Source organism: Lissotriton helveticus, chromosome 12, assembly GCF_964261635.1.
Source record: "Lissotriton helveticus chromosome 12, aLisHel1.1, whole genome shotgun sequence".
Classification (NCBI taxonomy): Eukaryota; Metazoa; Chordata; class Amphibia; order Caudata; family Salamandridae; genus Lissotriton; species Lissotriton helveticus.
This window is the reverse complement of record NC_136073.1, coordinates 427433918-427450079: the sequence shown is the minus strand read 5'-3', so window position 1 is coordinate 427450079 and position 16162 is coordinate 427433918. Positions and strand designations below refer to the sequence as shown.

Here is a 16162-nt window from a genome sequence, read left to right as displayed (position 1 = left end):
CATGCACCCTCTTTCTCGCTTGTTGTGGCGCTCCTCCGCGTTTTACCTCTCTTGCTCGCCGTTCTTTGACTTGGGGGTCGGGAGCTCCGGACTTAGGTCTGCTTCCTCCTTGCCATCCAAGCCACGCCCCGTCCCCTGTGCAGTTGTAATTGGTTACTTTGAGGTCAGGATTTGCCCGAACCAGCAGCTGACCCCGGTCTTCCTTTCACTCATCCCTGTTCACAGGCTTTACAAGGGGGGAGCGAAGATTTACAACATTAGCTATTTGTGTTCACGAGGGGCGGTTATGTCTGTAGCTGGGGTTTATAAGGTTTGATAACTTTACCACATGTATCTGAATTCCTTTCCCACTCCCGCAAATGTTGCAAACTGCCAGATTTTTTTTTTTACAGCTTTCCAGCTTTAAATTAAGGCCAGCTCTTCGCTCTTCTTGCAAACGCTTTCATGTTCTCCAACCACAGCCCGCGAAAGGCGCCTTGGGTTGAACAGCAGCAGACCAGCATGTGTTTGTCTAATTCCTAAGACATTATGACCGTGGTATCTCAGCGAATAAAACATTTTCTTCAACTTTTTTGCCATTCTCCGCTGAAGATGACTTACAATTTGTTCCTTGTGTGCCACATGTTTTATTACAGTGCCTTCAATATGAACCATGGCCAGGAACAGCAGTGGAAATTAAAGGAACAGCAGTTAAAATTGCACATTGCCCAGCTTGAGGCTGCCTTGAAGTCGGACCTAGCGGAAAAGAATAACATCCTTGACAGAGTTAAACTAGAAAGAGGTATTTTTTTTTAAATGTTTGTTTTAAAATGTTTCACTACCTTTGTATATATCTTTTACTCCCTCTCTTGAACAATTACGGATTGTTCTTTGTTTCAGGTTGTAAAGGGTGTGGAAATCCAATATGAGAATAAGGCTATTGTAGAAAATGACTGCACACAGCTTTTTTTTTTATCATGCATACATTTCCTCAGGTAAAATTTGACAAAAGATTTGTGGAGAAATAAACGCAGCATTTTGCGTTCTACACCTCGAAAAAGGGAAAGATATGAAGCATTAATACATTACCCCATATTCTAAGGTGCTGAATTTACAAAGGATAGATATCACCAGACCAGGTAAACACCATAATCTGTAAAGATATGAAGCATTAACACATTACCCCATATTCTAAGGTGCTGACTTTACAAAGGATAGATATCACCAGACCAGGTAAACACCATAATCTGTAAAGATATGAAGCATTAACACATTACCCCATATTCTAAGGTGCGGAATTTACAAAAGATAGATATCACCAGACCAGGTAAAAACCATAATGTGTAAAGATACAAAGGAATAATACATTACCCCATATTCTAAGGTGCTGAATTTACAAAGGATTGATATCACCAGACCAGGTAAACACCATAATCTGTGAAGATATGAAGCATTAATACATTACCCCATATTCTAAGGTGCTGAATTTACAAAGGATTGATATCACCAGACCAGGTAAACACCATAATCTGTAAAGATATGAAGCATTAATACATTACCCCATATTCTAAGGTGCTGAACGTAGAAAGGATAGATATCACCAGACTAGGTAAACACCATACTTTGTAAAGATATGAAACATTAATACATTACCCCATATTCTAAGGTGCTGAATTTACAAAGGATAAATATCACCAGACCAGGTAAAAACCATAATGGTTAAAGATATGAAGCATTAATACATTACCCCATATTCTAAGGTGCTGAATTTACAAAGGATAGATATCACCAGACTAGGTAAAAACCATAATGGTTAAAGATATGAAGCATTAATACATTACCCCATATTCTAAGGTGCTGAATTTACAAAGGATAGATATCACCAGACCAGGTAAAAACCATAATGTGTAAAGATATGAAGCATTAATACATTACCCCATATTCTAAGGTGCGGAATTTTTTTCGAAAATACTAGCAAATAGACTGGATGATATAATGCCAATGATAGTATCTAAAATTCAGCATGGCTTTATAAAAAAGAGGGATACTACTGACAATGTCAGACGGATTATCACTTTGTTGGATTGGGCGCAGGCCACAGAATCCCCAGTCGGCGTTGTTTTATTGGACGCTGAAAAAGCTTTTGACAGGGTTGACTGGGGGTTCCTGTGGTCCGTGCTGTCATGGAAAGGGTTTCCTAAAGGATATATCCATGCAGTTCAGGCATTATACAACAAAAGCTGTAATACGAATAGCCACTGATACATCTGATCCTTTTCCGATCACAAGGGGGACAAGGCAAGGGTGTCCTTGTTCCCCCTTGTTGTTTGCACTCTATATTGAGCCGTATTTAATTAGGCTAATAAAAGAAACTAGGATTACCCCGGTCATGCTACATCAGGTTGCCCACAAAGTCTTCACATATGCGGATGATGTGGCAATTGTCACAACAGACGTAGTATCTGCTTTACCTAAAATTATAGAACTTGCTCAAGAATATGGGGAATTATCTGGCTACAAATGAAATATTACGAAAACTGAACTTATACACTCGGCTAAGGGCAGGCCGGACGGTGTAGCGTTCACTTCTACAGCTTCATATCTAGGTGTGACAATTACTGCTAAAGTGGAAGATATTGTCGGACTAAATGTAGACCCGCTATTATCCTCTGCCAATCGAACTCTCGAGAGGCTGAACAATTTACACCTATCATTATATGGCCGCACAAATGTTGTAAAAATGGTCATATTCCCCAAGTTTTTGTATTTATTTCGTACTATACCACTTTTGTTTCCCTCTACCTTTTTTCATAAAATAGATAGAACTATTTCTGGGTTCCTATGGGGCTATCGGAGAATCAGAAGATCTCTGAAATGGTGCACTATGCTTAAATCAAGAGGAGGATTGGGGGTCCCGAACTTTCGATTATATTACTGGGCGATACTTTTAAAAGCTATGGGTATTCTAATCTTTCCAGATTTTCATCTAGATGAAGCAATGGCGCCTTCTATATACGAAATGCTGTTAGGAGCAGAAACACGACCATGTTTACTTAGGTTGATAGAACCAAGTTACTATAAAAAAACAAAGTTTAAGGTTTTGATTTCTGCAATGCAAATTTGGAAACAATTTAATAAAAGGTTGTGCTTTAATTCAAAGTTGAATTATTATACACCATTCTTGAAGAATCTCTCACTTCCAGAAATCTTCAGGGATCCTGTTATGCAGAGGTGGAATGATCTTAAGATCAGCTCCTTTGGAGATTTGTTCCAGAATGAGCAAATGGTATCATATTCGTTCCTGCAGGATAAATATAGTCCTACAAGGAGAGACTTCTTTACATACCTTCAAATACGAAGCTTTATAGAGTCTAAAAATGTATTAAGTACTAGTTCTATGAGTACAATAGATGTGCTGGAAAGTTGTAGTAGAAAAAGCAGAATTGGGACGATATATCAACTGATACTAAATAAAACAAAAGACAATCTTGAGATATATACTGACAAATGGCAAAGGAATTTGGGCATAGAAAAGGTCGACATATCTAGATCTTTAGAAATGGCCAGCATGGTCTTATTTAATGGGTCATTTAAAAGCCAGCATTTTATGGCCGTGTTTAATTTATACTATACACTGTCGAAACTGGTGCTATGGAAAGCTAAGGGGGGCACTAACTGTAACCGCTGCGAGTATGTAGCCGCTGATTCAATTCATATGTTTGTTCAGTGCCCAAAACGGACTCAATTTATACTAGAAGTGCAAGGCTTTCTAAATAATAATCTAGAATCATCACTTGTATTATCACCAGAATTAGTGATATTAGGAACTCAAACTGACCAAATTGGTATCAGAACGATCGAAGAAGAAGGCTTTCTATTTATAGCTATGTCTGTATATAGATACTGTATCACCTCTCGCTGGCTAGATGTGGACCCTCCGGCCTTCTATCACTGGCAGTCAAAGCTATTAAGTGTTTATCAGCTTGAAAAGGCGGTGTATAGACTTAAGGGCCGGCGTAAGAGGATGTTTGGTCAAAGATTATGGTCACCTATTTGTAATTGGGTCTAACTGGTTTATCACGACCTTCAAAACAAATGGAATCTGCTCTTTTTTCAAGAGATGTTACTTTGTATTTGATGTAATATGTATTTTATTCATGTGAAACTTTGTTGTATTATCGTCAAGATTTATCTTTGTTTTGTGTACTTTGCAACTTTCCACTGCCAATAGAAAATATAAAATAAAAAAAATAAAAAATACATTACCCCATATTCTGAGGTGCTGAATTTACAAAGGATAGATATCACCAGACCAAGTAAAAAACATAATGTGTAAAGATATGAAACATTAATCCATTACCCCATATTCTAAGGTGCTGAATTTACAAAGGATAGATATCACCAGACCAGGTAAAAACCATAATGTGTAAAGATATGAAGCATTAATACATTACCCCATATTCTAAGGTGCTGAATTTACAAAGGATTAATATCACCAGACCAGGTAAACACCATAATCTGTAAAGATATGAAGCATTAATACATTACGCCATATTCTGCGGTGCTGAATTTACAAAGGATAGATATCACCAGACCAGATAAATACCATAATCCGTAAAGATATGAAACATTAATACATTACCCCATATTCTAAGGTGCTGAATTTACAAAGGATAGATATCACCAGACCAGGTAAACACCATAATCTGTAAAGATATGAAGTATTAATACATTACCCCATATTCTGAGGTACTGATTGATAGCACCAGACCAGGTAAACACCATAATCGGTAAAGATATGAAGCATTAATACATTACCCCATGTTCTGAGGTGCCAATTGAGATCACCAGACTAGGTAAACACCATAATCTGTAAAGATATGCAGCATTAGTACATTACCCCATATTCTGAGGTGCTGAATTTACAAAGGATTGAGATCATCAGACCAGGTAAACACCATAATCTGTGGCTGTGCAATATACCTCTTGCAATAGTGACATCCAACACACCGTGGCCTTTGGAACGAGACCCTAAGACTTATGCACGAAACTTATTTTTATTAATTGTTACCTATATATACTGACATTATTGGCCCAGGCACGTAAAAGCTTTATATCTGAAAGAGACACGTTAGTGATAGATTCCTTACCTTAGAATATACCCAGGCGTCAGACTGGATCCGGAAACTTTTGCGTAGCAATACCCCTGCTGGTTGGTAGGCGTCGTCCGTGGCTCTGCGTCCGTCGTCGGGGTCGTTAACGCCGGAATGACGTCACCGGAGTACTTAGACGCCGCCCTCGCGCGCTGACGTCAGTTCTTTTTTCCGCGCCAGCTAGCGCAGATCCAGAGAAGCTCTACCCCTTAGTCACTTTTTTTTTGATCTTTTGATCTGTTTTTCTCGAGTCGCTACGACTCCTACGGTGCCGGTAGGGATGCCCGGGTTCAAACCCTGCTCCAAGTGTAGCCAACTGATGTCGGTTACCAACCCCCATCGCCGGTGTCTTCAGTGTCTAGGCCTCGACCACGACGACCGAACCTGCTCTAAGGCTAGGCGGGAGCGGTCCCGCAAGCGGCTTGAGCTCCGGCAGTCGGCCCGCGCCGTTCAAGGTCCCGGTCCCACAGGAGGTGGAGGGACTGGTCGTGGGGTCGGAGCCCTCGTAGCTCCGAGAGTTGTTATCGGTCTTCAGGATCCCGGTCCTCAGGTAAGAGGCATGAGAGGTCGGAAAGGCGTCATCGCTCTTCCGACCAACCCTGACGCTCGCGCGACGCGGCCGGGGATTCGGGTGTCACCAACCACGCGGCTCCGTCGGAGTCGCGGGCGTCTCACCCTGCCCCATACCTTCTGGTCCCTGGGCACGATGCGACGCCAGAGGAGATCGAGTGGTACCTCATGGCCATGAGGTCTCTCCCTCCTCCGCCGGGCTCCGTGGCGCCTTAGGGCCCAGCGGTCCCGGCTGGGGGGGCCTAGCGGGTCGGGAGCTTCGGCTCCGACGCCGCCGGGTGCTTTGGCCCCGGCGCCGCCGGCGACTTCGGTCCCGGCCTCGCAGGCCCCCACTGGATCCGGTACCGGATCTGGGTCGTCGCCGGTCGACCTCACGACCTCACCGACGCCGGCCCCTAGGGTGTCGCCCCCGGCGCCGCCTACGGGCGACGCTGTCCCCAATCCTACCCTTGATTCGGTTCCGGCACCGCTCTCGACGTCGTATGGAGACTTTTACTTCCACGAACCGGCCCCATCCGTTGAACCTGAATTTCAGGTGATGGGTGACGAGGGAGATTGGGAGGGGTCTGTGGACCCTCTGGCACAGGAGTGCCAGTCTCAACAGGACTGGACATGAGCTTGGGGATGCCAGTGGACTGGACACTTCGCCAGACACTGGTTTTTTCTCCCCTCCAACCGTGGCTACGGAGGAGGGGCCCCCTACAGTGTAGTGTTGACGCGGGCGGCCAAGGCATTGGGTCTAGAGCTCCCCGTCGCTGCCATGAGAACTAACCTCCTCACTGAGGTCCTTAAACCGCAGGCAAGCTCGACTGAGCCTCTGTTGCCGTTTAATGAGGCCTTGTGTGACGTTCTTTTGGGCACTTGGTCCAAGCCCGCTACAGGTCAGCCTGTAGATAGGAACGTGGCCAGACACAACCGCCCGGCTCCAGGTGACCCTTGCTTTTTGCCCACCCACCCCACCCCGAGAGCCTGGTTATCCAGGCCTCTACTTCCCAGACCGCATTCCCAACGGCTTCGCCCGATCGGGAATCCAAGAGGTACGAACAATTCGGTAAGAAGGTGTTCTCGTCGAGTTTGGGACTGCGGTCAGTCAATACCGCTTGCCTCTTGGGCTGCTACACCCACACTCTGTGGGACACGGTCGCGGACGTGCTGCCACAATGTCCGGAGGAGGCCCAGACTAAACTCGCCCAAGCCCTTGCGGAGGGTCGAGATGCGGCACGCTATTCCATCCGGTGTGGGCTGGATACCACGGACTCACTGGGCAGAACGATGGCAACGACGTGGCGGTTGTTGAGGACCGCCAACTTTTCGGCTGATGTCCAGGCCACCCTTCTGAACATGCCGTTTGATGGCCGTCGCCTCTTTAACGACAAGGCAGACCATGCGCTTGAGCGTTTTACGGACTCCAGGGCTACGGCCAAGTCCTTGGGCCTCTCGGCCCCACCCCAGCAAACTGGTGCCTTTCGCTCCTTTCTTGGCCAAGGAAGGGGCGCCCCCACACGTGCTGCCAGCCACGCACCGCAGACTAATACACAGCGTGGTGGCGGCCGTGGAAACCGCCGTGGCGGTGGTCGGGGACAACGGTGAGGGCAGTCCACACCTCCCCCTGCAGCATCCGCCTCAAAACCCTCCTAGTCCGTGCTTTCAGGCCCATGTGGCGCCAGTGGGGGGCAGGGTTCGCCATCACCACTTCCACTGGCGCACTGTCACGTTGGACATGTGGGTGCTGCAAATCGTCTCAAGGGGCTACTCCCTCCCCTTCGAGACGCCCCCACCAGCCATGCCACCGCAATACCACGGTGTGTCGGGGGATCACTTGCAACTTCTGCAAGAGGAAGTTACGGCCCTCTTGGCCAAGGGGGCCATCGAGCGCGTTCCTGGGCCAGAAGTAGGGTGTGGTTGTTACTCCCACTACTTTCTGGTACCCAAGAAGGGCAAAGGGTGCTTACGCCCTATCTTGGACCTACGGAAATCTGCCCTAGACCCAGGAGACTGGATGGTAGCGTTGGACTTGCAGGACGCCTATTTCCACATCCTGGTCCTGCCGGCCCACCGGCGTTACCTGCGGTTCACGGTTGGCCACGAGCACTTTCAGTTTACCGTGCTCCCCTTCGGCCTTACCAGCGCCCCACGGGTGTTCACGAAAGTGATGCCGGTGGTCGCAGCTCATCTGCGCAGGTTAGGGGTTTCAGTCTTCCCCTACCTCGACGACTGGTTGTTGAAGGCAGGCTCACCCCAGACAGTCGTCAGCCACCTCCAGACTACAGCCGACCTCCTGCACCTGCTGGGGTTCTCCATCAATGTGCCGAAGTCACACCTGTGTCCCTCTCAGTAGCTCCTCTTCATCAGAGCAGTTCTAGACTCAGCGCAGTTTCGGGTTTATCCTCCCGAACAGCGGGTTCGAGATATTCAGGCTATGAGTCCGATCTTTCTGCCTTTATCCAAAGTCTCGGTCAGGTTGATGCTGCGGCTTCTGGGGCTGATGGCCTCCTGCATCCTTCTGGTGCATCACGCCAGGTGGCGGATGCGGGCTCTGCAGTGGGACCTGAAGTTTCAGTGGGCCCAGCATCAGGGCAACTTGTCCGACCATGTCTTGATCTCGAAGGGCACTGCAAAACAGTTGCAGTAGTGGCTCTCGGACCGCGATTGGGTCAGCGGCAGATCCCTCTCCCTACCCCAACCGGAGCACGTAGTTGTGATGGACGCGTCCCTCCAGGGCTGAGGGGGCCACCTGGGAGAGGCGGAGATCAGAGGCCCTGGTCCATACCCGACTTGCACTGAAGGCATTCCTCCCCTCTGTCCGGGGGAGTGTAGTGCAGGTGTTCACGGACAATACCACCGCCATGTGGTACTGCAACAAACAGGGCGGGGTGGGGTCATGGACCCTATGCCAGGAGGCCCTGCGCCCCTGGCAGTGGCTGGAACATCAGGGTGTGACCCTGGTGGTTCAACACCTGGCAGGTTCCCTGAACGCCAGGGCGGACGAACTCAGCCGTCGGTGCATGATGGATCACGAATGGCGTCTGAACTTGGACGTGGCGCAAGGCCTCTTTCAGCAGTGGGGAGAGCCTTGGTTAGATCTATTTGCCACCGAAGAGAACGCGCAATGTCATCAGTTCTGCGCGTTGGAATTTCCAAGGCAGCACTCGCTCGGCGACGCTTTTCGTCGCGAGTGGAGCTGCGGTCTGTTGTACGCCTTTCCGCCTATACCACTTCTGCCCAGAGTGCTGAAGAAGATCAGGCGCGACCGGGCCCAAATTATCCTTGTGGCTCCAGACTGGGCACGAAGATACTGGTATCCCGAGCTACTCAATATGTCTGTCGATCCCCCGATTCGTCCTTCTGTCGCAGCAGCAGGGGACGGTCCTCCACCCGAACCTGTCCAGTCTCCACCTCCATGCTTGGAGATTGAGCGGCGACAGTTGAGGCCATTTGACTTGCCTCCTGAAGTTTGTACTGTGATTCTGGCAGCCAGGCGTCCCTCCACAAAGTCTGTATACGCCTGCACGTGGAACAAATTTGTGTCATGGTGCACGGCAAAGGCTGTGGATCCTATCTCTGCACCCATTTCAGAGGGTCTCCTCTTCCTTCTTTCTCTTGCCCAGCAGGGCTCTGCTCTGGGCACTATCAAGGGCTACCTTTCTGCCTTCTTGAGGCTACCTGATCAGCCATCTTTGTTCAAGTCCCCCATTGTAAATACGTATTTACAACGGGCATCACACACATGTTTCCTCCTGTTCCATTTGTGATGCCTCAGTGGGACTTGAACCTTGTACTTACTTTTCTGATGTGCGCTCCCTTTGAGCCACTTCATAACTGTCCTCTTCGCCTTCTTACTCTGAAGACTGCTGTGCTGGTTGCCATCACCTCTGCCAGGAGGGTGAGTGAGCTCCAGGCTCTTTCCTCTAAACCTCCTTTCCTTTCTGTCCATCCGGACAAAGTTGTGTTGCGGGCAAGAACCTCTTTTCTGCCCAAGGTAGTCACAGCCTTCCACATCGGGCAGTCCATCACCTTGCCCACCTTCTTTCCGCCTCCGCATCCCTCGAAAGAGGAAGAGCGGCTCCACCTTCTGGACCCAAAACGTGCGCTCTCCTTCTATCTGGATCGCACTCGCCAGTTCCGGGTGGATGACCAACTCTTTGTTGGTTACGTGGGCGCTAAGAAAGGTCGGGCGGTGCACAAGCGGACCATCTCTCGGTGGGTTGTCTTGTGCATCAAGGTATGCTACTCCTTGGCTAAGAAGGAGCCTCCTGTTGGGCTGAGGGCCCATTCCACTCGGGCCTCGGTGGCTACTACTGCCCTGGGCCGGGGAGTCCCCTTGCAGGACATATGTCAGGCAGCTACGTGGGCCTCGCTGCACACGTTTGTAAGACACTACTGCCTGGACAGCCAAGTCCGGAGGGATGGCTTCTTTGGCCGTTCCGTCCTCCAGGACTTTCTGGTGTGATTATTGGTTCGCAGACCCACCACCGGGGTTGGTATTGCTGGGGTATCTATTCTAAGGTAAGGAATCTAATACTAACCTGTTTCTTTCAGATGCACAAGTTACTTACCTTCGTTAACGATATATCTGTAAGAAACAGTAGTTAGTATTAGATTCCTTACCGACCCACCCATCCTCCCCGTTCTGCGAACCGATATCCAGAGTTAAGGTCATCCCCTTTCAGGGCCCTAGTTTCATGGCACCAGTGTTGGTTTTTATCATGGCTCTGCGTTTCTGGCACGGACAAGCTGTGTATAAGAACTGCCGTCAGCGCACGAGGGCAGCGTCTAAGTACTCCGGCGACGTCATTCCAGCACCACGACGCCGACGACGGACGCGGAGCCGCAGACGACGCCTACCGACGCGCAAGGGTACTGCTACGCAAAAGTTTCCGGATCCAGTCTGACGCCTGGGGATATTCTAAGGTAAGGAATCTAATACTACCTTCTGTTTCTTACAGATATATCGTTACCGAAGGTAAGTAACTTGTGCTTTGTGTGGTCGCGCAGTTGTAATATACACAATGTTTGCTGTACGTTCATCACTATTTAAGGAAGGCTCATAGTTTAGAGTTGTAAGTTACAACAGCGAAGCATAAAAGGCACCGGGGTTGCTGGTGACGACATGGCCTCTTCAACGAATACCTAATGGCTTATACTACCTCATATCTTTATGTTTTATAACTGTATACTGTAAAGCGCTCTGATACCCTCGTGAGTCACGTCCGCGCTATATAAAACCTTATAAATAAATAAACGTGGATCAGGAGCTGTGGCCGAAAATGTTTTACCTGTTTTTTCTGCAGCAATGAGAAGCATGTCTCCTCCTATGATATTTGTTTTCACTCTGCGCAGATTTTGCTGAAAGCAAAAGTTGGTGACCTACCTTCACACGACTAGTTCTCATGCCTTAGTAGGTCACATGATACCTCATTATGCGACTGGTGTGCCCTTATTCTTCCTAAGGTAGAAGAATAAGGAAGAGGGAGCCAAAATTGATGAAGACTGCCTTCAGCTAGGAGTGGCAGAGCCAGCAGATCTTAACTTTTGGCTATACACAGACCTATTGGCTTTGCCAATGCCCTTCAGCATCAGCAAAAATAAATGCGTTTTTAGGTCTCGTCTGAGCCAATGCGCTTGCGCATTGCTCCGGCGAGATTATAGTAAGGGGAAAAGAACAGTCTACCAAAACGGCGGATTAGACACAGTTCATGTGATCTATGCGCGTGCACAGCGCCAGTCACGTCCCACACCACCATTTGTCTGTGCCTCGCATCAGACTTCAAAGGCTGTCGCTCCCCCCCCAATCAGACTTCAAAGGCTGCCGCTCCCTCGCCCCCGTATCAGACTTCAAAGGAATGCGCTCCCGCTCCCACGACCCCTGCCACCGCAATGCTGAAAGTTTGTTTTGCTTGCTACTCCTTGCTCTCTGGTCTCCTCCTGCTCTCCCATGTGCTTGAATCTTCCTTTCTTGGCCCTGGGTGTTTTCCGTGTTCTCCCATTCAGTGCCTTCTCGACCCCGTACTTGATTGCTGTCCAAGCCCCAGCCCTCGTTGCCCCTATCATTATACACTCTCCCAGTGTTTTCCTGTTTCCCCTTGCTTTTTCCCGGCTCCATCATTCTGTGGTTTGATAAACTGAACGTGCTTTGGAGCACTCAACCCTGCGTGTTTTTAGCTTCAGTCTCTGTGCTGCTGCACTACATCACTCAGGGGCGCCACCACATCACTCAGGGGCACCACCACATCACTCAGGGGCACCACCACATCACTCAGGGGCACCACCACATCACTCAGGGGCACCACCACGTCACTCAGGGGCACCACCACGTCACTCCGGGACACCACCACATCACTCCGGGACACCACCACATCACTCAGGGGCACAACTCACGGGCACCACAACATGACTCCGGGACACCACCACATCACTCAGGGACACCACTCAGGGGCACCACCACATCACTCAAGGACACCACCACATCACTCACGGACACCACCACATCACTCAGGGGACCCACTCAGGGGCACCACCACATCACTAAGGGATACCACCACATCACTCAGGGACACCATCACATCACTCAGGAACCCCACCTCATCACTCAGGAACACCACCTCATCACTCAGGGGCACCACTCACGGGTACCACCACATCACTCAGGGACACCACCACATCACTCAGGGACACCACCACATCACTCAGGGACACCACCACATCACTCAGGGACACCACCACATCACACAGGGACACCACCACATCATTCGGGGACACCACCACATCACTCGGGGACACCACCACATCACTCGGGGACACCACTACATCACTCGGGGACACCACCACATCACTCGGGGACGCCACCACATCACTCGGGGACGCCACCACATCACTCAGGAACACCACCACATCACTCAGGGACACCACCATATCACTCAGGAACACCACCACATCACTCAGGGACACCACCACATCACTCAGGAACACCACCACATCACTCAGGGACACCACCACATCACTCAGGGACACCACCACATCACTCAGGGACACCACCACATCACTCAGGGACACCACCACATCACTCACGGACACCACCACATCACTCACGGACACCACTACATCACTCGGGGACACCACCACATCACTCACGGACACCACCACATCACTCGGGGACACCACCACATCACTCGGGGACACCACCACATCACTCGGGGACACCACCACATCACTCGGGGACACCACCACATCACTCGGGGACACCACCACATCACTCGGGGACACCACCACATCACTCAGGAACACCACCACATCACTCAGGAACACCACCACATCACTCAGGAACACCACCACATCACTCAGGAGCACCACCACATCACTCAGGGGCACCACTACATCACTCTGAGACACCACCACATCACTTGGGGACACCACCGCATCACTCGGGGACACCACCGCATCACTCGGGGACACCACCGCATCACTCGGGGACACCACCACATCACTCGGGGACACCACCACATCACTCGGGGACACCACCACATCACTCGGGGACACCGCCACAGCACTCGAGGACACTGAACGTGGTTTGTAGCACTCAACCCTGCTTGTTTTTAGCTTCAGTCTCTGTGCTGCTGCACCACATCACTCAGGGACACCACCACACCACTCAGGGGCACCACCACATCACTCACAGACACCACCACATCACTCAGGAGCACCACTCAGGGGCACCACCACATCACTCAAGGACACCACCACATCACTCAGGGATACCACCACATCACTCAGGGACACCACCACATCACTCAGGAACACCACCTCATCACTCAGGGGCACCACTCACGGGTACCACCACATCACTCAGGTACACCACCACATCACTCAGGGATACCACCACATCACTCGGGGATACCACCACATCACTCAGGGACACCACCACATCACTCAGGGACACCACCACATCACTCGGGGACACCACCACATCACTCGGGGACACCACTACATCACTCGGGGACACCACTACATCACTCGGGGACACCACTACATCACTCTGGGACACCACCACATCACTCGGGGACGCCACTACATCACTCGGGGACGCCACCACATCACTCAGGTACATCACCATATCACTCAGGAACACCACCACATCACTCAGGGACACCACCACATCACTCAGGAACACCACCACATCACTCAGGAACACCACCACATCACTCAGGGACACCACCACATCACTCAGGGACACCACCACATCACTCAGGGACACCACCACATCACTCAGGGACACCACCACATCACTCAGGGACACCACCACATCACTCAGGGACACCACAACATCATTCAGGGACACCACCACATCACTCAGGGACACCACCACATCACTCAGGGACACCACCACATCACTCAGGGACACCACCACATCACTCAGGGACACCACCACATCACTCAGGAACACCACCACATCACTCAGGGGCACCACTCAGGGGCACCACTACATCACTCTGGGACACCACCACATCACTCGGGGACACCACCACATCACTCGGGGACACCACTACATCACTCGGGGACACCACCACAACACTCGCGGACACCACCACATCACTCGGGGACACCGCCACAGCACTCGGGGACACCACCACATCACTAAGGAACACCGACACATCACTCAGGGGCATCACTTGGGGACACCACCACATCACTCTGTGGCACCCCTCAGAGGCACCATTGGCTTTGTGAATAACAATGCTATTAATTTATATATTTTCAAAGCCAACACATATTATAAAAATGTGTCATTTACAAAACCAATAGCTCACACTTTCCTAATGCGAGACCTATTGCATTGCAAATGCTTGTTGGCAATGCTGTGCAGCATCAGGAAACAAAAAAAAGCATCATGCTGTATAAGCATCCAATTATCATGCAAACGTGCCTCTGTGTCGTGGTGCGACGGTGGCCTGTCTGATTACATATGTGTACACGTGCAAACTTTATAAATAAATCACCAAGCATACGCATGCATACAGCATGACACTGGTGCTTTTAAAAAAATCTATTATTTACCACCTCAGAATATCGTATCCCAATTTTGTAGTGGTAAATAAAAAACATTAATTAACATCTGCACGCTCAAAAAAATGCAAGAATATAAATTAAAAATAAACATATATGTATTGCTACTCAAGGGGGCGAGGGAAACTACGAAGAAGCATTTGGGGGAATAGTCCATATGGTGGGAAAGCAATAGAGAGTGGCGATGAGAAAACTATAGAGAAGCTTCAAGAGGGAGGGCTGGAAAAAAAAACAGGCACGGAAGGATGGGGGTGAAGTGGATAAGGTGGGGGAGGAGCAACACATAGCACGCAGGAGGTGGTTATTTGAGGGCGAAGCAAAACAAAGAGAAAGCAAGAAACCAGACTCACTGTCATGGAATTCTGGAAGATAAACTAAAATAAAAACAGCTCAATGAATGTCAGGATCTGAAAGGATACCAATCATCAAATCAAAAGGTTGGGATAGAAACTATGCCACAGGGGAAGGGCAAACACAAAGAGAATAAGGAAAAGCATTGCATAAGATGCAAGCAAATGAGATTGACAAGAAAGCTATCAAATGGTAACCTCTGGGCTCGCTGAAAGCCCATTATATCTACTAGTATTGTCAATAATAGGTCTCGACAATTTAAAAAGTTATCCAAATCTCCAACCAGGCGGTCACACTCTCAGAGCTGCTCATCACATCATCCCACATCTCTTCAGGAATGCAAAACCTCCAGCAAGCACTCGTCATCTGCTGAACCAAATCCAGTAATAGACAAGATTCCACTGCAAAGTTTTCCTCGTGGGAGATTATCCTTAGCAAACTAGTTTTTGGGGGTGATTTGTTATTCTACCCTCCGACTTCTTGAAGTGCAGCCATGTTGAAATCGAGCCATTCTGGCTTTGCTGCAACTGTAGTAATGATTTTGAATAACTTGGGTCCCAGTGTCGGTATCTGTACTGACTCCTTCAAAGGTTCATTGTAACAGTACTTCGACGTAGAGTGATTCTGGTTATATAGATGCCTGGTCCTTTCAGCTCACTGGGCCCAAAGTCGATTTCATAGTTACTGGTTACCACTCCAATAACGTGTTCATAGAAGGCTGAAGCCATCTTGTAGTCTGCTGAATTAAACATTGCCATCTCTCTGCAGGAGAGCGGATGTCCTCAAATTATTTCCTCCTGACCCGAGTCATTCACGTGATTCCATGACCTCCTTATGTCTGATTTGTGTGCCATTTCCTTTGCAGTTAGAACAGAGGACAATAACAGAGATAGTAAAGGGGACAATTTGCTACACAAGGAGTACACTACTGCGAAGTTATTCTCTGACTTATAGAATTGCCATTGGTTGGATACATTTCCTGAAGTTTAATTTAAATTCCTAGAATACTTTCCCTCAACTTAGTAGACCCACTGCAGCAGTGATCAAAA

The 16162-nt window shown here is 49.1% G+C and overlaps 1 protein-coding gene across 4 annotated transcripts in view; it reads left to right on the top strand.

Moving 5' to 3' along the window:
- The window catches only part of RPGRIP1L (RPGRIP1 like), an 827898-nt gene that overhangs the window by 299961 nt on the left and 511775 nt on the right, over window positions 1–16162 (top strand). For all 4 annotated transcript variants that reach the window (XM_078668308.1, XM_078668309.1, XM_078668306.1 and 1 more), the window contains exon 10: window positions 636–781. In XM_078668308.1, coding sequence (XP_078524434.1) covers window positions 636–781 — 146 coding nt within the window. The remainder of the gene's footprint in view (window positions 1–635; window positions 782–16162) is intronic.